Source organism: Lygodium microphyllum, chromosome 15, assembly GCF_053477565.2.
Source record: "Lygodium microphyllum isolate KBCC chromosome 15, Lygodium_microphyllum_v1.1.10, whole genome shotgun sequence".
NCBI lineage: Eukaryota > Viridiplantae > Streptophyta > Polypodiopsida > Schizaeales > Lygodiaceae > Lygodium > Lygodium microphyllum.
In genome coordinates, this window is record NC_141149.1 from 108949117 (window position 1) to 108968150 (window position 19034).

Sequence of the window (19034 nt, forward strand, 5' to 3'; positions counted from 1 at the left end):
CCTTTGAGTGGGAGGTTGTTGGAAGAAAAGACACTTATGCTTATGTCACCCTGCATTTACTTCACACACCATGACCGCACATTTGTATATTATAAGTGGTGGGTACCCATCATTATCACTTCATTTTTTATTCTTTTAGTGATTATTGAATAAGGGAAGGTTAGTGTGACTATTGGAGTTTCCACACACACACACACACACACACACACACACACACACACACACACACACACACACTCACTCACTCACTCACTCACACACACACACACACACTCTCTCTCTCTCTCTATATATATATATATAGATATATATATATATTGCCATAGCTCTTGCTTCCACTTGGGCTCTACCTTTCAAAAGCATGAAGCTTAGTATTATATGCTTGCTATCTAAATTATTATTATAGCAATAAACCATTCAAGAATTGAGCTATTCAAGCTCCAAACAATCTAAGTAGCATCCAATCATTACCATACCATCTAAGCACTAAAATAGCATCACGGAAGCATTAAACATGCATTATGAAGTTGATTATCTGTTGTCCACAAAATATACAACATACATGTCCTAAGAAAATAGTTAATGGCTGAATGTATTTAGCTCCAAGTGCACACCCAAATGTAGATGCACAATGCTAGGGATGTTACCTATGTGTGTAATTAGTATAGCAAGCCAAGAGCTAGAGATGAGTGCTAAGAGTTGAATGCGGGGCATCTAGGACAACTAGTATAAATCGCAATGAATATCCTTGAGCTTTTGTTATTATTGCAAGTCAACTAAGGTAGGAAAAGTTTGAGGGCTTTTAGATTTTCTTATGGAAAACACATATCATTCCCTTACATCCTTTTTTTCCTTTTACCAATTAATAAATCTCTTATGAAAGCTCAAACACTCCCTCATAAGGGCTCAAACAAGGCTCAAACAAGGTGGAGTAAGCATAAGATCAATGGCACTGATGCATATCTTAGGGTGTGGCTAGCATGAAAGCTTGAAGTAAAACTCTTCTTCCAAAGACTGAAGTAAGTGATGATGAAGCTTGTTCTGATACCAATTGAAAGGTGAGTAGAAGATTGAAGCATGAGAGGAAGTAAGAAGAGAGCAAGATCTATGGAGATTCAAGTAAAAAGAGAGAGATTTGATGTGTGGAAACTCTAATATCCACAATGCATTTCCTACCTTCTCTTATTTTATTGCCACTAAAAGAATAAAGAATAAAGTGACAGTGATGGGCGCTCGCCACATGTAGTGTATAGGTGTGTAGGTATTGTATACAAGTTAATATAGGTGGCTAAGCACATGTTGCATTTAACCCCTAATACTCACAATGGTCAAGTTTCATAGGACAATAATCTCAACTTGCTCCTTCTGCTTTGAGTGGCACTTATCAAGAATAACATGACATATTGAGCGATAAGAAGATGGGAAAAAGGCAATGGGAAAAGCTAGTCCAAACTCCCCAATCTTCTTCCATTCGTGTTTCTAGCTATCATTGTCCATAATTATCATTGCATGGCTAGAAATAAAAGATAGCCCTAGGCAAGGCCATTTATGCTTCTCGTGTAGAGAGGCTCAATGAATACTTGCTTTGTTTTTAAATTGATAACTTCCCTCATTGTGTTGAACTTGAAACTCTCTAGACTTAGAAGCAATGGGTGTTAGAGATTGATAAGCATTTGTATGGTTGATAATATCATTGTGCAAGTCGAATATATGAATCTCAGTATCCATTTCTTCTAATATAGCACCAAGAGCCTAAAACTGGGACAAATGAACACCAAAGAACCAAGATACAATCAAATGTAAGACTAAGTGCTTATTGCAACGACAAAAATAATACCAAAGTAGTCTGAGCACTCGTTTGTGTATACTAATCTTTTTGCAATTTTTTTTTGGGAATTCCTTGATTGTTAATCTCAAGAAAAATAACCTTAAAAGCACAAGGATCTTATTTCTATAGTGTGAAACCAATTCTCATTTAATTGACCTTAATCTACAGGTTGCACAAAAGGGCTTTTGTGATAAAATAGATGCCATGTATCTTCTAGGTAATTAAAAAATGTGGAAAATTGGTGTAAGCAACATGAATTACCAAAGTATATCAATACAAGTTGTTTTCATCAATAATAGTCTCTCCCTGCATCCAAATGAGCAGCACAGTCTATAGAGATCGTGACCTCACTAAACCATCATGTTTCTCTTTCTTTCCTTTTCTATGTTACAAACTATAGTAATAGGCCCCTTGCTTAAGTCCTTTACTTTTGGTAAGTAGACCCTTGCTTCCAAATGATAAAAAATGTTCCCCTTGTGCTCATATATATCAAAGGCATGAACCAAAACTTATTCTTGAGCATTTGAAATCAAGCTATTCTGCTTGAATTCTAGCCACTAATAGGTGCCCAAATGCCACTATATCAAGCTATGGAAGCCCTCAAATTGAGTCTCAAGCCCACCTGTTTGACTCAGATGTAGAGCTCAATGAAGAGTACCTCTATCAAGATGTGGATAACAAGCACCGATGTTGAAGGAGGAGCTTGAATCCTTGATCTTCATGATCAAGCTTCACTCCTCACTCCAATTACTAGCTCCCATGAATGTTGCTCTGATATCAATTGAGAGGAAACAATGGTGGGATGCAAAGTAGAAGCTATGGAGTAAAAGAGAGTTGAGACAAAGAAGCACAAAAGAGAGTTTCATGGGTACAATGAATGGTAGTCTTATTCTTTGCTATCTTCACTTATATATGACTATACAACGTGCATTTATATAATGGATGCCCGCCCAATTATTGGCCATTAGCCTTTACCCTAACAAATAAAAGCACAATCAGGGGTGATTATACATTGCCTTGATGGTTGGGATAGTGTAAAAGTGTTCATAATGTTCTTTACACCATCCATGGTGGACGATATTAACACCAAAAGGCAGTTCGCTTGCTCATTAGATCTTAGGAGTGTGGGGGATTAGTGGGGGACTCAAATCTTCTCCACTGAATTTTCACCTTTTATAAATAAGCCTTATCACTTTGTGACTTGGGTACAAATGTGTGCTCGGGCGGGGAACTTCTCCATCGTTGGAAAAGTGTGGGCCCCACCTTAAGCTAGCTCAATCATGCTATGCTCCTCTTTTTGCACTATTGTCAGATAGTCTATAACTAGCTTAGCAAGCAGACACAATATGTAATCTTCTTTTTGTCTACTGGCCTATGAATCCAACCTTATTGGTCCTATTAAGTATAATGGGAATGGTTATAATGCAAATGGGACCATGGTTATAATGCGATATGCTCAAAGTTCAAGTAGATAATTGCTTTAACTTAAAAAAAAAAGGTGCGAAAATTTGACTCAAAAATAATATTGGCTTTTTATGTGTGTGTGTGTGTGAGAGAGAGAGAGAGAGAGAGAGAGAGAGAGAGAGAGAGAGAGAGAGAGAGAGAGAGAGAGAGAGAGAGAGAGAGAGAGAGAGAGAGAGTGTGTGTGTGTGTGTGTGTGTGTGTGTGTGTTTTGGGGTGAAAAAACTAATTTATTGATGGGTGGGTGTGTGCATGTATGAATGTACACACACACAAAGATGAAAAATGAAGAGTCATTTCATTTAAATTAATAAGTATACATATGCTATCAAAACATAAAAGATAAATTTACATATTATATTATAACGTTTTTAACAAAAAAGGTATGAAACTCTAAAATCATTTAAAAACTGTATATATAATTCTTTACATAGTAATTAATATTTCATACAAAACAAAATATGTATTTATTTACATTTGAAGTTGAATTTCTATCATGCATTTTGATGTAATAGAAGATATATCAGCAAAATCTATTATAAGTGCATATTTGCTGGACTTTTAAGAATTATTGATTGTAAATCATAGTAGATGCACATTTCACATTTTAACTTATATTGTGATGCATATTGACTATATATTGCAAGTTATATATCCATAACATACTTTTTTAATCTACAGACAATTGATTGGTTGAAAATTAAGACAAACTTTTTAATGATTAGATCTATTTTAAGAGAAAATTACTAAACAAACCACTTAATACATATAATATATTATAAATAAGCTTGTATGCATGCCATTATGTCGTTATCATCATACTAATCAAGCACATTTGTCGATTTACGAAGGCAACATTTTATAGATTTTATATCATATTTTTGGCAGCCTATACTTCTAACTGAGCTACATCTACTTTTCTTCGAATAAATCAAATTGAGCTACGGTGACACTTCTTTGAACTAGTCACATATTTTGCTTCATATCATCTATAGATGCAGTTAATACCTTTTGTATTTACATAAGAGCAGGACCATATTCATCACATGATGAATTTGTTTCACGATCGATGTTAGCATTTAGTACTTTGTTGTGGCCAGAGTCTCCTAGCATGCAGACTCGAGATGCCATATTTTTCTTTCTTGGTGATATGAAAGTAGATTTGTATTACGCGAGATATTTACAACATGTCTAGGAAGGTGCCATCTAGGATTATTTTTTGGTCGTATGAAAGTAGATTTACACTACGTGAAATATTTACAAGATGTCTAGGAAGATGCCATTTTCCGTTTGTCCGCTGCCGTAGTGTGAATGCGACCTTATGTCACTGCTGGATTTTGACATTTTGGAGGAGTCGGACTATATGTATACATACACACATACACATATTTACAAAAATATATGTCACATATTTAAATAAATAAATAAATAAATATATCTCTATCTATGCTTTACTGACTGTGGAAGAGCCTGTTACGTTGTTTTCTCAGAATATGATAAGCTCTCCTTGACCGAGAGAGAGAGAGAGAGGAAGACGCAGACGCAGAAGAGAGACAGAGATGCCTCATCCTCAGAACACGGAGAAGACGGGGACCCCAGTGCCAGCCCTGGCAGCCTCCATTGCGTTGGTTATTCTAAGCTGCATAGCCAGTGCGGCAGCTCGGCCTTTTGAACAGCCGTTCGAGACGCAGCGATCGTCCTCCTCCTCGAAGGAGGATGGGATGATTCTGATGCCCACCGATGCTCCAAACGGATGGAGGACCACAAGCAGTGAAACTGGAACTCGATGGGCCATCTTGATAGCTGGCTCAGCAGGCTATGGAAATTACCGACATCAGGTAGGGTTTGGCTTCCATCTTATTATGCCTTTCATTTATTCATCATCAGAGCTCAGACAATACAGCAAGGTTGCTCCGTCCACACTGATTCTTCTCTGTTGGGGTTCCATGAAGGCCGATGTTTGCCATGCCTATCAAGTACTGAAACGAGGTGGTCTCGAGGACGACAACATTATTGTCTTCATGTATGATGATATTGCGGATAACGAGTATAATCCGCGCCCTGGTATAATCATTAATAGTCCTACCGGTGATGATGTTTATGCTGGAGTCCCTAAGGTGACCACCCATTCAAGCTCCATGCAGGACATAACGCTGTGTCTTTGTTGCTGTTTACTTATCCATTGTTCCGGCAGGATTATACAGGGTCAAATGTTACAGTTGACAATTTCTTTGCCGTGCTTTTGGGAAACCGAAGTGCCCTGACTGGAGGCAGTGGAAAGGTAGTCGATAGTGGCCCCAACGATCATATTTTCATATTCTATTCAGATCATGGGGGTCCTGGAGTTCTTGGTGGGTCTGGTTCTTTCAGTATGGTTTTTTTCAGGACAATCCTTCTGAGCCATTTTTACTAACCTCTGGTTGCTTCCAGGAATGCCTACCAACCCAAACCTTTATGCAAGTGATTTCATAGAGGCTTTGCAGATGAAGCATGATGCTGGAGGTTATAGAGAAATGGTATAAAAAAGGCCAAGTCATTTGCCAATTAACATCTGCTTAAAAGTTGGGAGCCTTTTATTTACGTGTAAAAAAAAAAAAAGTTTCTCTAGTCCTCAATTGAAAGAAGTTTTTGGCTATTAGGTGATTTATATTGAAGCATGTGAAAGTGGGAGCATATTTGAGGGTCTTCTTCCCGATGACCTAAACATATATGTGACAACTGCTGCAAATGCAGAAGAGAGTAGCTGGGGTACATATTGTCCTGGGATGGATCCCTCTCCTCCTGAAGAGTATTTCACCTGCCTGGGCGATCTATACAGTGTGGCTTGGATGGAAGATAGGTGATGCCTTTGATGTTTGTTATATCAATTCTATCCTGTCTATTTGAAAACTAAGCTATCTGGCAAAGTGTCTTACAATTTCTGAAAGATCGCTTCTTGGCTTCAGTGAGGTCAACAATCTAGACGAGGAGACTTTGAAGGATCAATATATTACTGTGAGTGGCTTGTTTGAAATATAAACAAAGGGTTGTTATTTTATACATTGCAATTTAATTAGATTGTAATTGTTCTTTTGTTGATTACCAGAAAAGTAAAGTGAAAGGACTTTAATGTTTCTTGATTGGTCACATCATGTTCGAAAGTTGGATAAACTTTCTCCTTGCTTTATTATACATGCATTTATTGATGATTGACCAAACATGGCCTCTATCAACAAAGAAGGGGGCCTTGGTGATTCTCCTCTTCGTTGCTATGCTGTTGGCATAGTACCCCCATCCTCTATTCATTCTGTTCTTTCACTTATTTGCCTTAATCATCATCAGGTTGTCCTCCCACTTCAATACACAAGGCACTGTTTGCCCTTATGCATTTCTTTTAATTTGAAACGATATCTGCTGTAAATGTTGCTGCATACCTTCTTTTGGTTATGTTGGATTATTCCATGGGCTTTTTTGATATTCTCTTGAACTTGTATGGACTGTTAGGATTGCACTAATGTCGGCTATGAAAAATGTATTCCATGGGCTTTTGGTTGTCAACAGTGTTGGCTTTGCTTGGGGCCACTAAAGGACTTCCTGGCATTTGAAAGCTGCTGTTTTGACTAGTCGCACTGTTTGTATTTCAGTGGCTATTACCTGGTGGGATCAAGGTGATTCTGCCAGGGCCTAGTGTCGTGTGCCTTACATGAGACCTAGTGTTACATGTGCTGCCAAAGGACAGCAAGCAGTAGAGTGAGACCCGGCTGAAGTGTGCAGTAAACCTAGGAGCAGCAAGCAGTAGAGTGAGACCTGGCTGAAGTGTGCAGTAACCCTAAGAGGAGCAAAAACCCTCAAAGTGGCCTGGCTGAACTGGGGCATGCATGTATGCGTACAGAGAGAGAGAGAGAGAGAGAGAGAGAGAGAGAGAGAGAGAGAGTCTCCAAATTCTTTACGAAAAGAGAGTCCAAATTCTTTATGAAAAAAAGAGAGAGAGAGAGAGTCTGAGTTGGGATGAATGAACTATTTGGTGCTTATATGGAGAATCTCAGGCTTGCCTTACTCTCTTGTATCAGACAGTATGGAGGGATGCTTTTTGATTGGAAGTTGGTCTTGCTTCATTTGCTGTCTAAAGTACCTACAGGCTGCACCAACAAAGTTAAAGCAGTGGGGGCCAATCTCTATGATGGGGTCATGTATAAAATCTTTACTAATGTTTTGGCAAACAGGTTGAATAAACTACTTCCTATGCTAATTCTTCCTTGACAGTATGGCTTTATCAAGGTTGGGGTATTTGCACCCACTGCAGTGCAAAGAATAACATTTGCAGGATAACTCCTCAGAGCAATAGCTGAGGATGGGAGAGAGAAAGAAGATGTTGGCTTAGAGGTGGAGTTTCTGATCAGCCAGTGCCCTAGCTTACTTCCTAGCCTTTAGCTCCTCAATCCGCTTTGCAACAAATTGTCTCTTAGCAGTTCTTCTCCTCAGCATAGTGAGCTTCAAAATACCCATTCTAGCATGTCTCTTTGAACAACCTCTGTTGCAGCAGTTCCTTAACAGTTTTAGTCTCAATCATCCTTTTTCTTACAGTCTAGTCCCTTTCCTAACCCTTTTGACCCTCTCTATTCTGATGGTGGTTTGTTTCTTCAGGCTATGGTTGATGGCTATTTTGAGGGAGTATACATAGGCATGCCAGGAGTTTCACAGTGTAGTATGCTTAGAGAAATATATGACCATCTTTAGAGTGATTTTGGAGCTTTGTTTGGAGCATTGATAGAGTTTAACAATCTGATTGGAGGAATGGCTCAGTCGGCAATAATTTCCTTTAGCCCCATGTGACAATCTAGACTCCAAAAGGGGAGGCTAGGATTTCGAGAGGGCCATTTTGTGAGATTCAAGACTTTCATTGTAGCAAAAAGCAAGGCAAATACCTGTCCTTTTATGACAATCCAACTTTGAATATGGAGGCTAAGGATTTCAAAGAGAGAGGCCAATTTGTGTAGTTCAAGCCTTCTAGTGGAGCAAAAAACAAGCTAAAGGCTCTTATATTCTGTCTTAGCATATATGATATTTCTTAGCTCTAATTTGCTGGTATAGCTTTGAGTTTCGGCAGAAATTAAGGTTGCTTAGTTGTTTTGAGAAGTGTGCAATCAAATCTCAGCCATGCAACAAGTGTCAGAAGTGGTGCAGCAATGGAAGCATAAACAACATGCTGAAATAAACTGCTGAAACACAAGACAAGAAAAATAAACACAAATATAGATGAGAACTCAAATGTATGCCTGGGAAACAGAATCCATATCGAACACGAGACAACAACGTACAACAGTGAGTCATTGGGTGTGTGGGCACCCTGGCACTGGCTCCTCTCTCCTCAGAAGAATCCACAAATGATGGCTGAAGTACACAAGAGGAGGAGGAGCCCTAGAAATATATAGGCATAAAATGGGGGGAGCATTAAATGCAGTTGGCCAGCATTAAATGCTCCCTAGCCCTAAAAAGGGCACTAGAAAATACCAGAAAAAATACTGTAGTCTCTATAGCATAGACTCACACCTGAGTTGACTAATCTGCTAATACCCTTTCTCAGATCAGGGGTGAGTTGATACAATACAATAGTACAATGATGGGGTATCATAAACTATACAACGTAGAACCACCAGAAGAACCATGGATATCCAAGCAGTGAGTGTCCATGCTACCACCAAGATGCCTCGGAGAATATCTGACGTCGATGTTGATCATAACACCACCACTTGGAAATAGAGAAGAATCATAGTAGCTCTTTGTGTTATGTCACCTATGTCACTCAGGATATACAAGACCAATCTGCCAAACATGTCTTTGAACATGTGACCATGGAATCCCCGCCTTCGGCCAAAACCGCCAAAGTGTCTCCTCATGTGAGCTCTAGACGAAAGCTTTTCGCTCTCTGTCAAGTAACGAGCCCATCATGAACTTGGATGTCAATCTGAGCTCTAGGATTTGTACTTGCCAGACTTCGGTCGATACGTCAAGGAAGTCCCTCTTTGGATCCTGTGCATTTGTATAGACATATAGATGAGGCACGACTGCCCCATCTCACCACCCTCTCACACTCTCGCTCTGGCACTGGAGAGTCGTGAGGGATGTCCGCATCACCACCACTAGAAAGCAGCCGAGGAAGGGGCCACTAAGCCCTTCCCACGATTCGAAGAAGAGGATCCCTTCCGTGCCTTAGACTTTGCCTTGGTTGGAGGATCGAGATCGGAATCTGAGGCAGATGATGACTTGTCGGAGGAGTCCGCATCCCGCTTTGTCTTTTGCTCCTGTTTCTTCTTGGAAGCCACTAACTCTTTGCAGTCCTTCCTTAATGGCTTTTCTTGCCACATTGATAACATTGGGCCTTCGACTTCTTCAATTGTGAACCCCTCTCGGAAGCTGCAAGAACCTCACCTGAACCTCCATAATGTGACGGAAGCCTTCCCTGTAGTCGCAAAGTAGCCTCATGCTCAAGTAGCATGGAGGACATGTGAAGAAAATTGATAGGAGTCGTAGATGTCTGCGCCCGTAAAGCATTCGCCACTCCATCAAACTCCCGAGGAAGCTTGTAGAGTATTGTACCAACAAGATGTGCCTCTGATAGGGCAAACTGCATAGTGCGAAGCTGGTCTTGGAGTTGGGTAACACGAAGTAGGAAGGATTGAATCGTATCTTTGGATTCAAACTTCAGTTGTTGGAGTTGGCCATAGAGAGTAATGGCCCGCATGGTGGAAAGAGCCTCGTACATCAACTGTAACTTCGACCATACGTGTGAAGTTGTCGTATAGGAGATGACCGCCGGTAGGACTTCTTTGGAAATACATCGAAGTAATGTTGAATAAGCATGGGCATCATCCGAATCCCATGTAAGCACTGCTTCCTCATGGTTGTCTTCATCAAAATTAGATAGAACTGGAGAAGGTTGTCGAACGTGCCATAGCTCCGTTAACCACATACCATAACCGCTTTTGAATAAACCAAGCCTTCATTAGCCTTCCGCCAATGGTCAGACTGTAAAGCCTCCTTCACTGAAGTGGGCTCACGATCCTGCATAATACCGATCATCAAACAATAGTTAGAGCAAACAAGCTCTGAAGAATGTGCCTGATTCCTCTGTGACCTTTGCGGTCCATCCTGCAGTTCCCACTCCTCAGGGACCCCCTCAATCCCTGAATCTCAGTGTGTGTCATGGGCCCAATGAGAAGGAGGCCGGACCTCTCCCCGTGGCTCTCCATCTGCTGAAGGCTCGGGTACATCCACCGGCGGAAGCTCCACTGGGGTGGTTGGTGGAAGGGAAGACTCGGAATCAGAAGAAGAGTCTCCATCAAAAGACTCTGGCTCCAAAGGAACGGTCTCGAGAGCCCAACTCTCCCTTGGATCTCCAAGAACAGGGTGCTTCTCACCCCCTTTGTGGCCGGAACTTCCACGAACCACACATCTTGGCTCATGTAGACATTCCGCTTGACGGGATCAAACAGACGATAACCTTGGGACTAGGAGCTGTAGCCAACAAAAACCTGTTGTTAGGAAGCTGCCTCAAACTTGTCACGCTGAGTCTTCGGAATGTGGACATAAGCGTCACACCCAAAGATCCTGAGATAAGAGACATCAGGCTTCGTCCCAAAGTAAGTCTCAAAAGGTGTCATCCTGTCAACGATCGAAGTGGGAGATCGATTAAGGATGTGAACGGTGGTAGCCATGGCCTTGGCCCACAGAAACTGAGGTGTCTGTCGGTGCTCCATCATGGTGCGTGCCATCTCAATCACACTTTTGTTCTTCCGCTCCAAAATGCCATTCTCTTGAGGAGTGTTGGTGTTAGCAAACTTTTGGTGAATGCCCCTATCTGCACAAAAACGAGCAAACTCATTAGACATAAATTCACCGCCCTTGTTTGAACACAAGGTCTTCAGTCGCCGACCAAATGGGTTCTCCTCAAAGAGAAGCCAATCCTTGAAGTGAGAGAAAGCCTCCAACTTCAACGTCAAGAAATAGGCCCAAGTCATCCTGCTGTAGTCTTCTACGATCAACATGAAGTACAAGCTCCCCTTCAGGGACTCGGTCCTCATCGGGCCACAAAGATCCGTAGATACAAGCTCCATGGGTGAAGTAGACCGCCTCGAAGCTTTGTTGGAAATCGCATCCCGATGCAATTTTCCACGAATGTAGGAGACACATGGCTGATGGCTCACTACTATATCTGGCAAACCAACGATCCTCGCGACGCCTTCCGAAGGTACTCATAGTTCAAGTGGCCAAACCGAGCATGCCATAGCTCGAATTGTGTCTGAGAGGTAAGAAGAAGAGAGGTAAGAGCCGTAGAAGACTTCAATTTGTAGATGCCATTCTCCTCATACCTTGCAGAGAGAACCTTTCTCGATCCACGATCAAGGACTCCAACAGAATCACTGTCAAACTCCACCAAGAGGCCAAGAGCACAAATCTTATGGACCGAAAGCAAATGATACCCCAAGCGTGACACATGCAACACCTCGGAAGTGTGGGTACCACCACATCCATCTGGAATAAGTTGCGTCTCACCCCGCGCAGCAATAGACACAGAAGAGTTGTCTCCAATGAGAATCTGTCCACGCGAAGGTCGCAAATGGGCATCACCATCGGAAGGAGGAGTCATGTGCCGTGAGGCATCACTGTCCACAATCCACTCTCGAGCCTGGGGAGTTGTCGTCGCAGCATTAGAAGTCTTCGGTGTAGAGTCCTCAATGACTGCTAAGTGTAGAAAAGCAGTTGGTGAGGGTGCAGCCACTGCTCCAGAATCCTTCGTGTCCTTCTTGGTACCCTTTTTGTCTTTGTCGGAGCAATCCTGTTTCCAATGACTGGTCTTACCACACGTATGGCAAGTCGATTCCTTCTCCTTGTCCTTCTTGGATTTGTTGTCCTCTTTCTTTTTCTTTTGGTCCTTCCCCTCTCTTCTGAGAGGCTTGACCAACCAATGCCTTCGATTTGGAAGCATTCTGTCCCTTCAACTGTTCCTCTTGGTCCAAGACCATAGGAACTAACTCTTCCCACCGAAGAGTCGACTCCCGCCCTAAAGCAATAAGAGTGGAATAAAAAGTACTGAATCGTGGCGGTAACTGTGACAACAAAGTGATCGCCATGTCTTCGGAGGAAATAGGCTTCCCCGCATTTTGAACTTGCATCTGAAGCTTGTTGATGTGTTCCCAAAGCAAAGAATGACTTATTCGTGGACAAGGTTCGCATCTGCACCTCCAAAGAAACCCTCTTCATTAGGGTCATCCGGTTGTACATTTGATCGAGCTCCAACCATATCTCGTGAGTCACCATCAAGTGCTCAATGTGAGCTATCACGGTTATAGTGCAAGATAGAAAAAGAAAAGAATGAATCTTGGCATTTAGTTTGTCCCAATGATATTGGGCCTTGGTCAACCCCGCACGAGCACTGGAAGAGAGTTTGGACTCATCTAGCACCGAGGGCCGGTTGATCTCCTCCAACACAAGCTCCTCCAAATCATAAGACTCCTGGATGGCCAACATTATCACACGCCAGATGCGGTAATTGTCACCATCAAGCTTCTGATCCGATGGAAAAGCCGGTAGGACAGGTACCTTTTTGTCCATGATCGCTTGGGATTCCAAATCAGTCTCTGTAGACATGTTCACCTGCAATGCCTGCACAAACGCAAAAGCAGCCCCCTCTGACTGTGAAAATGCAGCCTGTTAGAGCTGTTTCCGTTGCTGCCCGAACCTTCTTCACTTGCCGGGGGCAATGAAAAGGTAAAATCTGCAATGGAAGACCTAAAACGCTGCCTTCCTCCCCTTCAAACAGCAAAAACCTACAGCAAATTCACCAGTTGGACTCCTTTCCCGCACGCCCACGCTCGCTTCAGCCTTGATCCGATGTGCAGCCCTCCCGCTCGCCCTCGAATGCTGGAAATGCAGCCTTGTGTCGTGCTGAACTCTCTTCTTCAGATAGGTTCAGCACTCAGTCAGTCCGTCTTCACCGCTCTGATACCATGTCAGAGTGCAAGATGTGGAAGACTCATCTAGCACCGAGGGCCGGTTGATCTCCTCCAACACAAGCTCCTCCAAATCATAAGACTCCAGGATGGCCAACATTATCACACGCCAGATGCGGTAATTGTCACCATCAAGCTTCTGATCCGATGGAAAAGCTGGTAGGACAGGTACCTTTTTGTCCATGATCGCTTGGGATTCCAAATCAGTCTCTGTAGACATGTTCACCTGCAATGCCTGCACAAATGCAAAAGCAGCCCCTTCTGACTGTGAAAATGCAGCCTGTTAGAGCTGTTTCCGTTGCTGCCCGAACCTTCTTCACCTGCCGGGGGCAATGAAAAGGTAAAATCTGCAATGGAAGACCTAAAACGCTGCCTTCCTCCCCTTCAAACAGCAAAAACCTACAGCAAATTCACCAGTTGGACTCCTTTCCCGCATGCCCACGCTCGCTTCAGCCTTGATCCGATGTGCAGCCCTCCCGCTCGCCCTCGAATGATGGAAATGCAGCCTTGTGTCGTGCTGAAATCTCTTCTTCAGATAGGTTCAGCACTCAGTCAGTCCGTCTTCACCGCTCTGATACCATGTCAGAGTGCAAGATGTGGAAGCATAGGACAAAGACTGAGAGAGAGTGAACACAGAGAGAAGAGAGAGAGAGAAAAGGAGGCAATGTAATGCAGAAAATCTGCAGTGTAGTATGCTGTATGAGAGTGCAGAAATATACACGAGGGCAGAGGAAATTTCTGCGTGTCTCCCTCTTGATGACCTCAATCTCCGTGAGCCCGAGCACAGTCAGTCTCAGCCAACAGATCTCAAGATCAGAATGAATACTAGAGTGTGCCACAAACTGACTATAAATAGCCAAAAATTAGGAAATACCAGCACCAGGTCGGCTGCAGTAAAAAACAGTCCGACTGTGCAGAACTGCTGTCCGACTGTACCTGTGCCACGTCGCACCTGTCCGCCCTGCTGACATGGCATCCTGCCGCATTGTGCTGACGTACTGGTGACATGGCCGACTGCCTGTCCAGGGGATGACTCTACCTCTAACAAACGAGTGCTCAGGATCACTCGGGTGATAAATTGGCCTAGCTAGTTTTACAGGTCTACCAATTTGGATCCCTTTTCATGGTAGCCAATGTTTGTCGCAATTTCGCACCACTTAAGCCTACATTAGACACAAGACTAGGGAATGACTTGTGTATGACTCTCATGTAGGTTGTATATACGATCATAGGAGCATGCAAGCTCCAAGCATGGCAAATTGTGAGATTTCTCAACGGATAATTGTTATGATGGTGAAGAAGGAATGCAGCTGTATAGTGCCTCAAACATGCCCGCATGCTGTGCTTATCTCAGACATACACTCATTTTCTGGTTCCTAGGCACCTAATCACACATTTGGGTCATAAAACAGGGCACTTTGTTACACATGTAGGGTAATCAAACAAGATCAAAATGCAGGAGAAAGATCACAATGCCAGGTGTAGGGTGAATAGATGCAAGGCTGTTCTACTCCTTGGTGATAGTGTTGGCAGGTAAAAGTTTCCTGGAAGGAAATTTGATTGAAGTTTACAACGGCGTGGAGGTGAGAACTGAACAGTTAAAAATTAAAAAGAAATTTGTCTCTTCTAAATGCACAAAGCAGAAACATAATTGAAAATGTATGTGAAAAAGTGGTTTTTCTTCCTTGAAATTGAAGCTTACCGATAACCTCTGAATCACAAAGTGCTGTTATTGCAGGTCAAGGCAAGAACTTCAAATCATGATACATATGTATCTGGCTCACATGTGATGCAATACGGTGATCACAATATCAGTGATGAAGGGATCAGTATTTATATGGGAAGTGACCCAAGCAAAAGTGCTTCTCCAGTGGAAAGTGGGCTGTTTGGCTTAAGTGGGAATCAACCTGTTGGTTTGCAATACTTCCTTCAAGGGAAGAGAATGGCTGGTGTGCAACAAAGGGATGCGGATCTTGTTTTCCTTTGGCACAAGGTATGTACATATATATTCTGCATTTATTCATGCCAATTACGATCTAAATTTATCTGTGGTTATGCCTTTCCTAAAAGTTGAGCAAAGAGCACTCACTGCAGCCTTGGTTGGATAAGGCTAGGAGTTCCTATTCTTTGCAGATGTGAACTTAGCTTATAAAAACAGTCGGACATAGTGTTTGAAAAAGAGCCTGTTTATTCAGGCCTTAGTAAAATTCAACTCCCTAATGCAAGTTAGATTTGACGTATCATGACAAAGTTTGATGGTGAAAATACATTTTCATGTCTCACATTCTCTCGGTGCTCTTGGTTCAAGGCTTCCACAAGCTTTTGCTATTGAAACTGTCCTGTTGTCTGCACACATGTTCTTGTGCTGTGAAGTCTTAGCTGCTCTTGGCTGACCAAATTGCTGTCTGTTGCAGATTGTGGAAAGTGGTCCTTATGTATGCTTCTGACAAACTGCTGATGTCATATCTGAGTGGTCTTTGAATTGCATCTGCAGAATGGCAACTTGATTAGAAGAGGTAGTTTAGTGACTGACAGCAGTCCTGGTGATGGAGAATCTTGATTGGGAGTCCCCAGCCTATAGTCTGTGGTACTGATTTCTCTGCATGTGCTGATTGGCAGTTGTTGTTTGACTAGAACCTGAAACCTGTGCCTTTCTTTTTTGCAAGCAAATTTATCAAGTGGGCAACTTGAATACGAGGGACTCCATAGATCTTTGCATCTGATCGTGATTGCCAAATTCAGTGCTACTACAGATAATTTGCTGTTTTGACATTAGTGTTTGGATGTTTCTCACACATGGCTCCAAAAGTCTGTTCAATCCTACTGTGCAGCTTCTGTATTTCAGTTGTGATAACCTGGTTTTGAACTCAATGGAGAAGGTGAAGGCCTTGAGAGTCATGTCACATTGTTTTGAGAAGTTTGCATACAGGGATGTTAATGGGTTTTTTTGTTGGGAAAATTCGGGGAGCACATGAGTACGTACAACATCTATGGACATATGGTTTAGAAAAGTTACTATATAGCTAGTGGTATTGTAAAATGACATCAACAGATTCAGAGATCAAGAATAATTTGTTCCAGACAGCTTACATGGCTCTCAAATGATTACATATTACATTTGGTAATGACAACTGGTGAAAAAATTCTGATTAGTAATGAGGTAAGAGGGTATTAGCTGAAAGTGGATTGCATGAATGTTAAAATATGCGAATGGGTATCCATCGAGCCATAGTCATTGTTTAGCAGTTTAGTGCAACTGACGAATCTCAATGATGTATGTAGTTGCATGATTCTGCATACTACTTTCTGTCCAGTAGCTGTGAAATTTATCAGCAACTGTAAACCAAAACTGCAATATTAGCAATAAAGCTACTGCCAAGTTATGTAATGAGGCCTTCAAACTGCCCATAATACAAAGTGACATATTCATATTGTTTTGTACATGCAAGCATGTTCATACACAAGAACATCTGCTCTAGCCCTAATGCTTATGCATGTACTTCAGTGTATAAGCACTTACATGTATTTCAAGAAAAGGAGTGTAATTTATATCAGTATATATGGATGGTGACTCTCTTTCTCTTTCCTCCCTGGCCGTGCCCGCCCCAAACCACCACCCCCCCCCCCAAACCCAAAAAAAAAAGTAACTTTTTAATCATTGTGGGCCTTTGTGTGCAGTTTAAAATAGCAAGAGAAGGATCAAAAGAAAAGGCTGAAGCCCAGGAAGAATTGATCCAGGAAATGTCTTACAGAATGCACCTTGATAAAAGCGTGGATTTTATTGGGAAAACTTTGTTTGGTCACGACCAAGTACCAACTGCGTTGCATGGTTCAAGATCCTTCGGCAAACCTTTGGTCAATGATTGGGCTTGTCTGAAATCTCTGGTAAGGCAGTAGTTTTCTGGGAACTTTTTTTCTTTTGGAAAATTGCTTTTATCTTGTCTAAGGCTGTTTAAATCTCTTTCTGCAGGTTCGCATTTTCGAGTCATATTGTGGATCACTTACTGAGTACGGTCTAAAACATATGCGGGCTTTTGCAAATGTTTGCAATGCTGGAGTACATGCAGATACATTTGCAAAAGCTTCACTTGAGGTATGTGCTGGAAGCAAGTTGTCCCTGACTGTTAATCCCCAAGAGGTGGGTTTCAGTGCCTGAGACAGATTTTCTTATCTTGTGTATTCATCTTGTATAAAAGCCATATTTCTTGCAAGTTATTGCAGAAAAAAAAAAACTTGTATAAAAGCCATATTTCTTGCAAACTATTGCAGAAAAACAGCAGATTCTGTATAACTATTTGCATATTGGCTCTCATAATCAGCGAATCTCAAACCTTTATATGATGTACAAAATGTGGTAATCTTCTATAATATTGAATTAGCCAGGTAAGAGCCACATTGGCATTTTTCCTTTGCACAAATAAGATTGCGTTCGGATCCTCAATCACCTTACCAAGGTTGACCCAAGTGTTTGAGTAGGCAAGAGCCTGTATCAAAACGAGCACACCATGTGAACATAGCTGTCCAACCAAATGATGTGCTTGGCAAGGCTTGCACACATCCTCATGATTGTGAGTCTAAGTGTTGATCATGAGGCTATCACCTTTGGGAGGATATGATAGTTGTGTTCTTCTGCCTAGCAGGTCTCAGGTTTCTTTAATGGTTGAAACATTCCTGTTTTGCACGAATACTGCTAGTGCCTCATTTGTCTTTGTGCTGGTCATTTTTTTAGGTTTACAATTGCAAGTGCCTTGATAGATCCCTCTTTTGGATTGCAAGTGTCTTGGGGTGGTGAAATTTTAATGTTGTGCTTGGTATTTTATCTTAGACATTATGAAATGTGCATATGTGATGTGAAAGTTAAGTCACAACAACAAGCCAAGGACCTCGAGATGTGAGTGTCAAAGGTGAAAGTTGTAATGAGTTTTTAGTTAGGTAGTACTAGGTGGTGATATTAATCAATTAATTATTGCTAGTTTAGGGCTAATAAATGCCAAATTAGCTTAGCCAATTTACTTGGTTGAAAAAATATTTTTTGATTAAGAATCAATATTAATAATTAGATTATTTTTTACAATTAATAGATTAAAAAGCAATTAATTTTGCTAAAAACTATTGACAAATGCAATTAGAAGGTTGCTACTTGGTAAAACTTGCTTATATAAGTGAGGAGAAAAGAGTCATTTTTGAGGTCTATTAATTGAGAAGGTTGTTGGAGGTGACCTCTAGTTAATTAGGAGAAATTGCATGCGTTAGTAGTGGTGGAAGCAAGTGATAGTAGCCCAAGAGTTGAGGGCAATAGGCAATAGCTACCTAAGGGCTATTGCAACTGAGTGATAAGTCTTTTAATTATAGGTGATGGTGTTGAGTGTTAATGTGGCAGGATTGCGATGGATTTTAATTATTTCTAATAATAGAATTTTGAATTCTCTCAATACTCTCCAATCATCTCTTAAGTTCGTCATTTTTAGCCAAAATTTTGAATTTGCTCTCTTAGCAGTATTTCTCTAACCATCTCTTAAGATGTTTTGGCAATACGTTGGAGGTGAAAAATTAGGATTCATTGTTGTGAACTCTAATTTAATCTTGCAGTAAAAAATATAGAGTTTTCTAGCGGTGAAAGAAATTAGAGTTTGATAACCACCTCCAAAAGCACGTTTAAAATTCAAGACCTAGTATTTGAACTTTACTAGTGGAAATTTGGGAATTTCAAAGGATTTTAAGATGATAGTTAGGTAATATTAAGCTTGGGGTGGGAT

The 19034-nt window shown here is 41.5% G+C and overlaps 1 protein-coding gene and 1 long non-coding RNA gene across 2 annotated transcripts; both read left to right on the forward strand.

The window, feature by feature from the left end:
• The first annotated feature begins 4763 nt into the window (after positions 1-4763).
• LOC148024894 (vacuolar-processing enzyme beta-isozyme-like) lies at positions 4764-17616 on the forward strand. The gene is made up of 9 exons (XM_087694565.1): positions 4764-5127; positions 5242-5406; positions 5484-5640; positions 5720-5805; positions 5929-6128; positions 6235-6283; positions 15017-15271; positions 16957-17163; positions 17249-17616. The coding sequence occupies exons 1-9, from the start codon at positions 4849-4851 to the stop codon at positions 17432-17434; spliced, it is 1584 nt and encodes a 527-aa protein (XP_087550691.1). The 5' UTR covers positions 4764-4848; the 3' UTR covers positions 17435-17616.
• LOC148024895 (uncharacterized) lies at positions 15280-16888 on the forward strand. The gene is made up of 2 exons (XR_015693371.1): positions 15280-15865; positions 15945-16888. It is a non-coding gene; the product is annotated as an uncharacterized LOC148024895 (long non-coding RNA).
• Positions 17617-19034: the final 1418 nt, after the last annotated feature.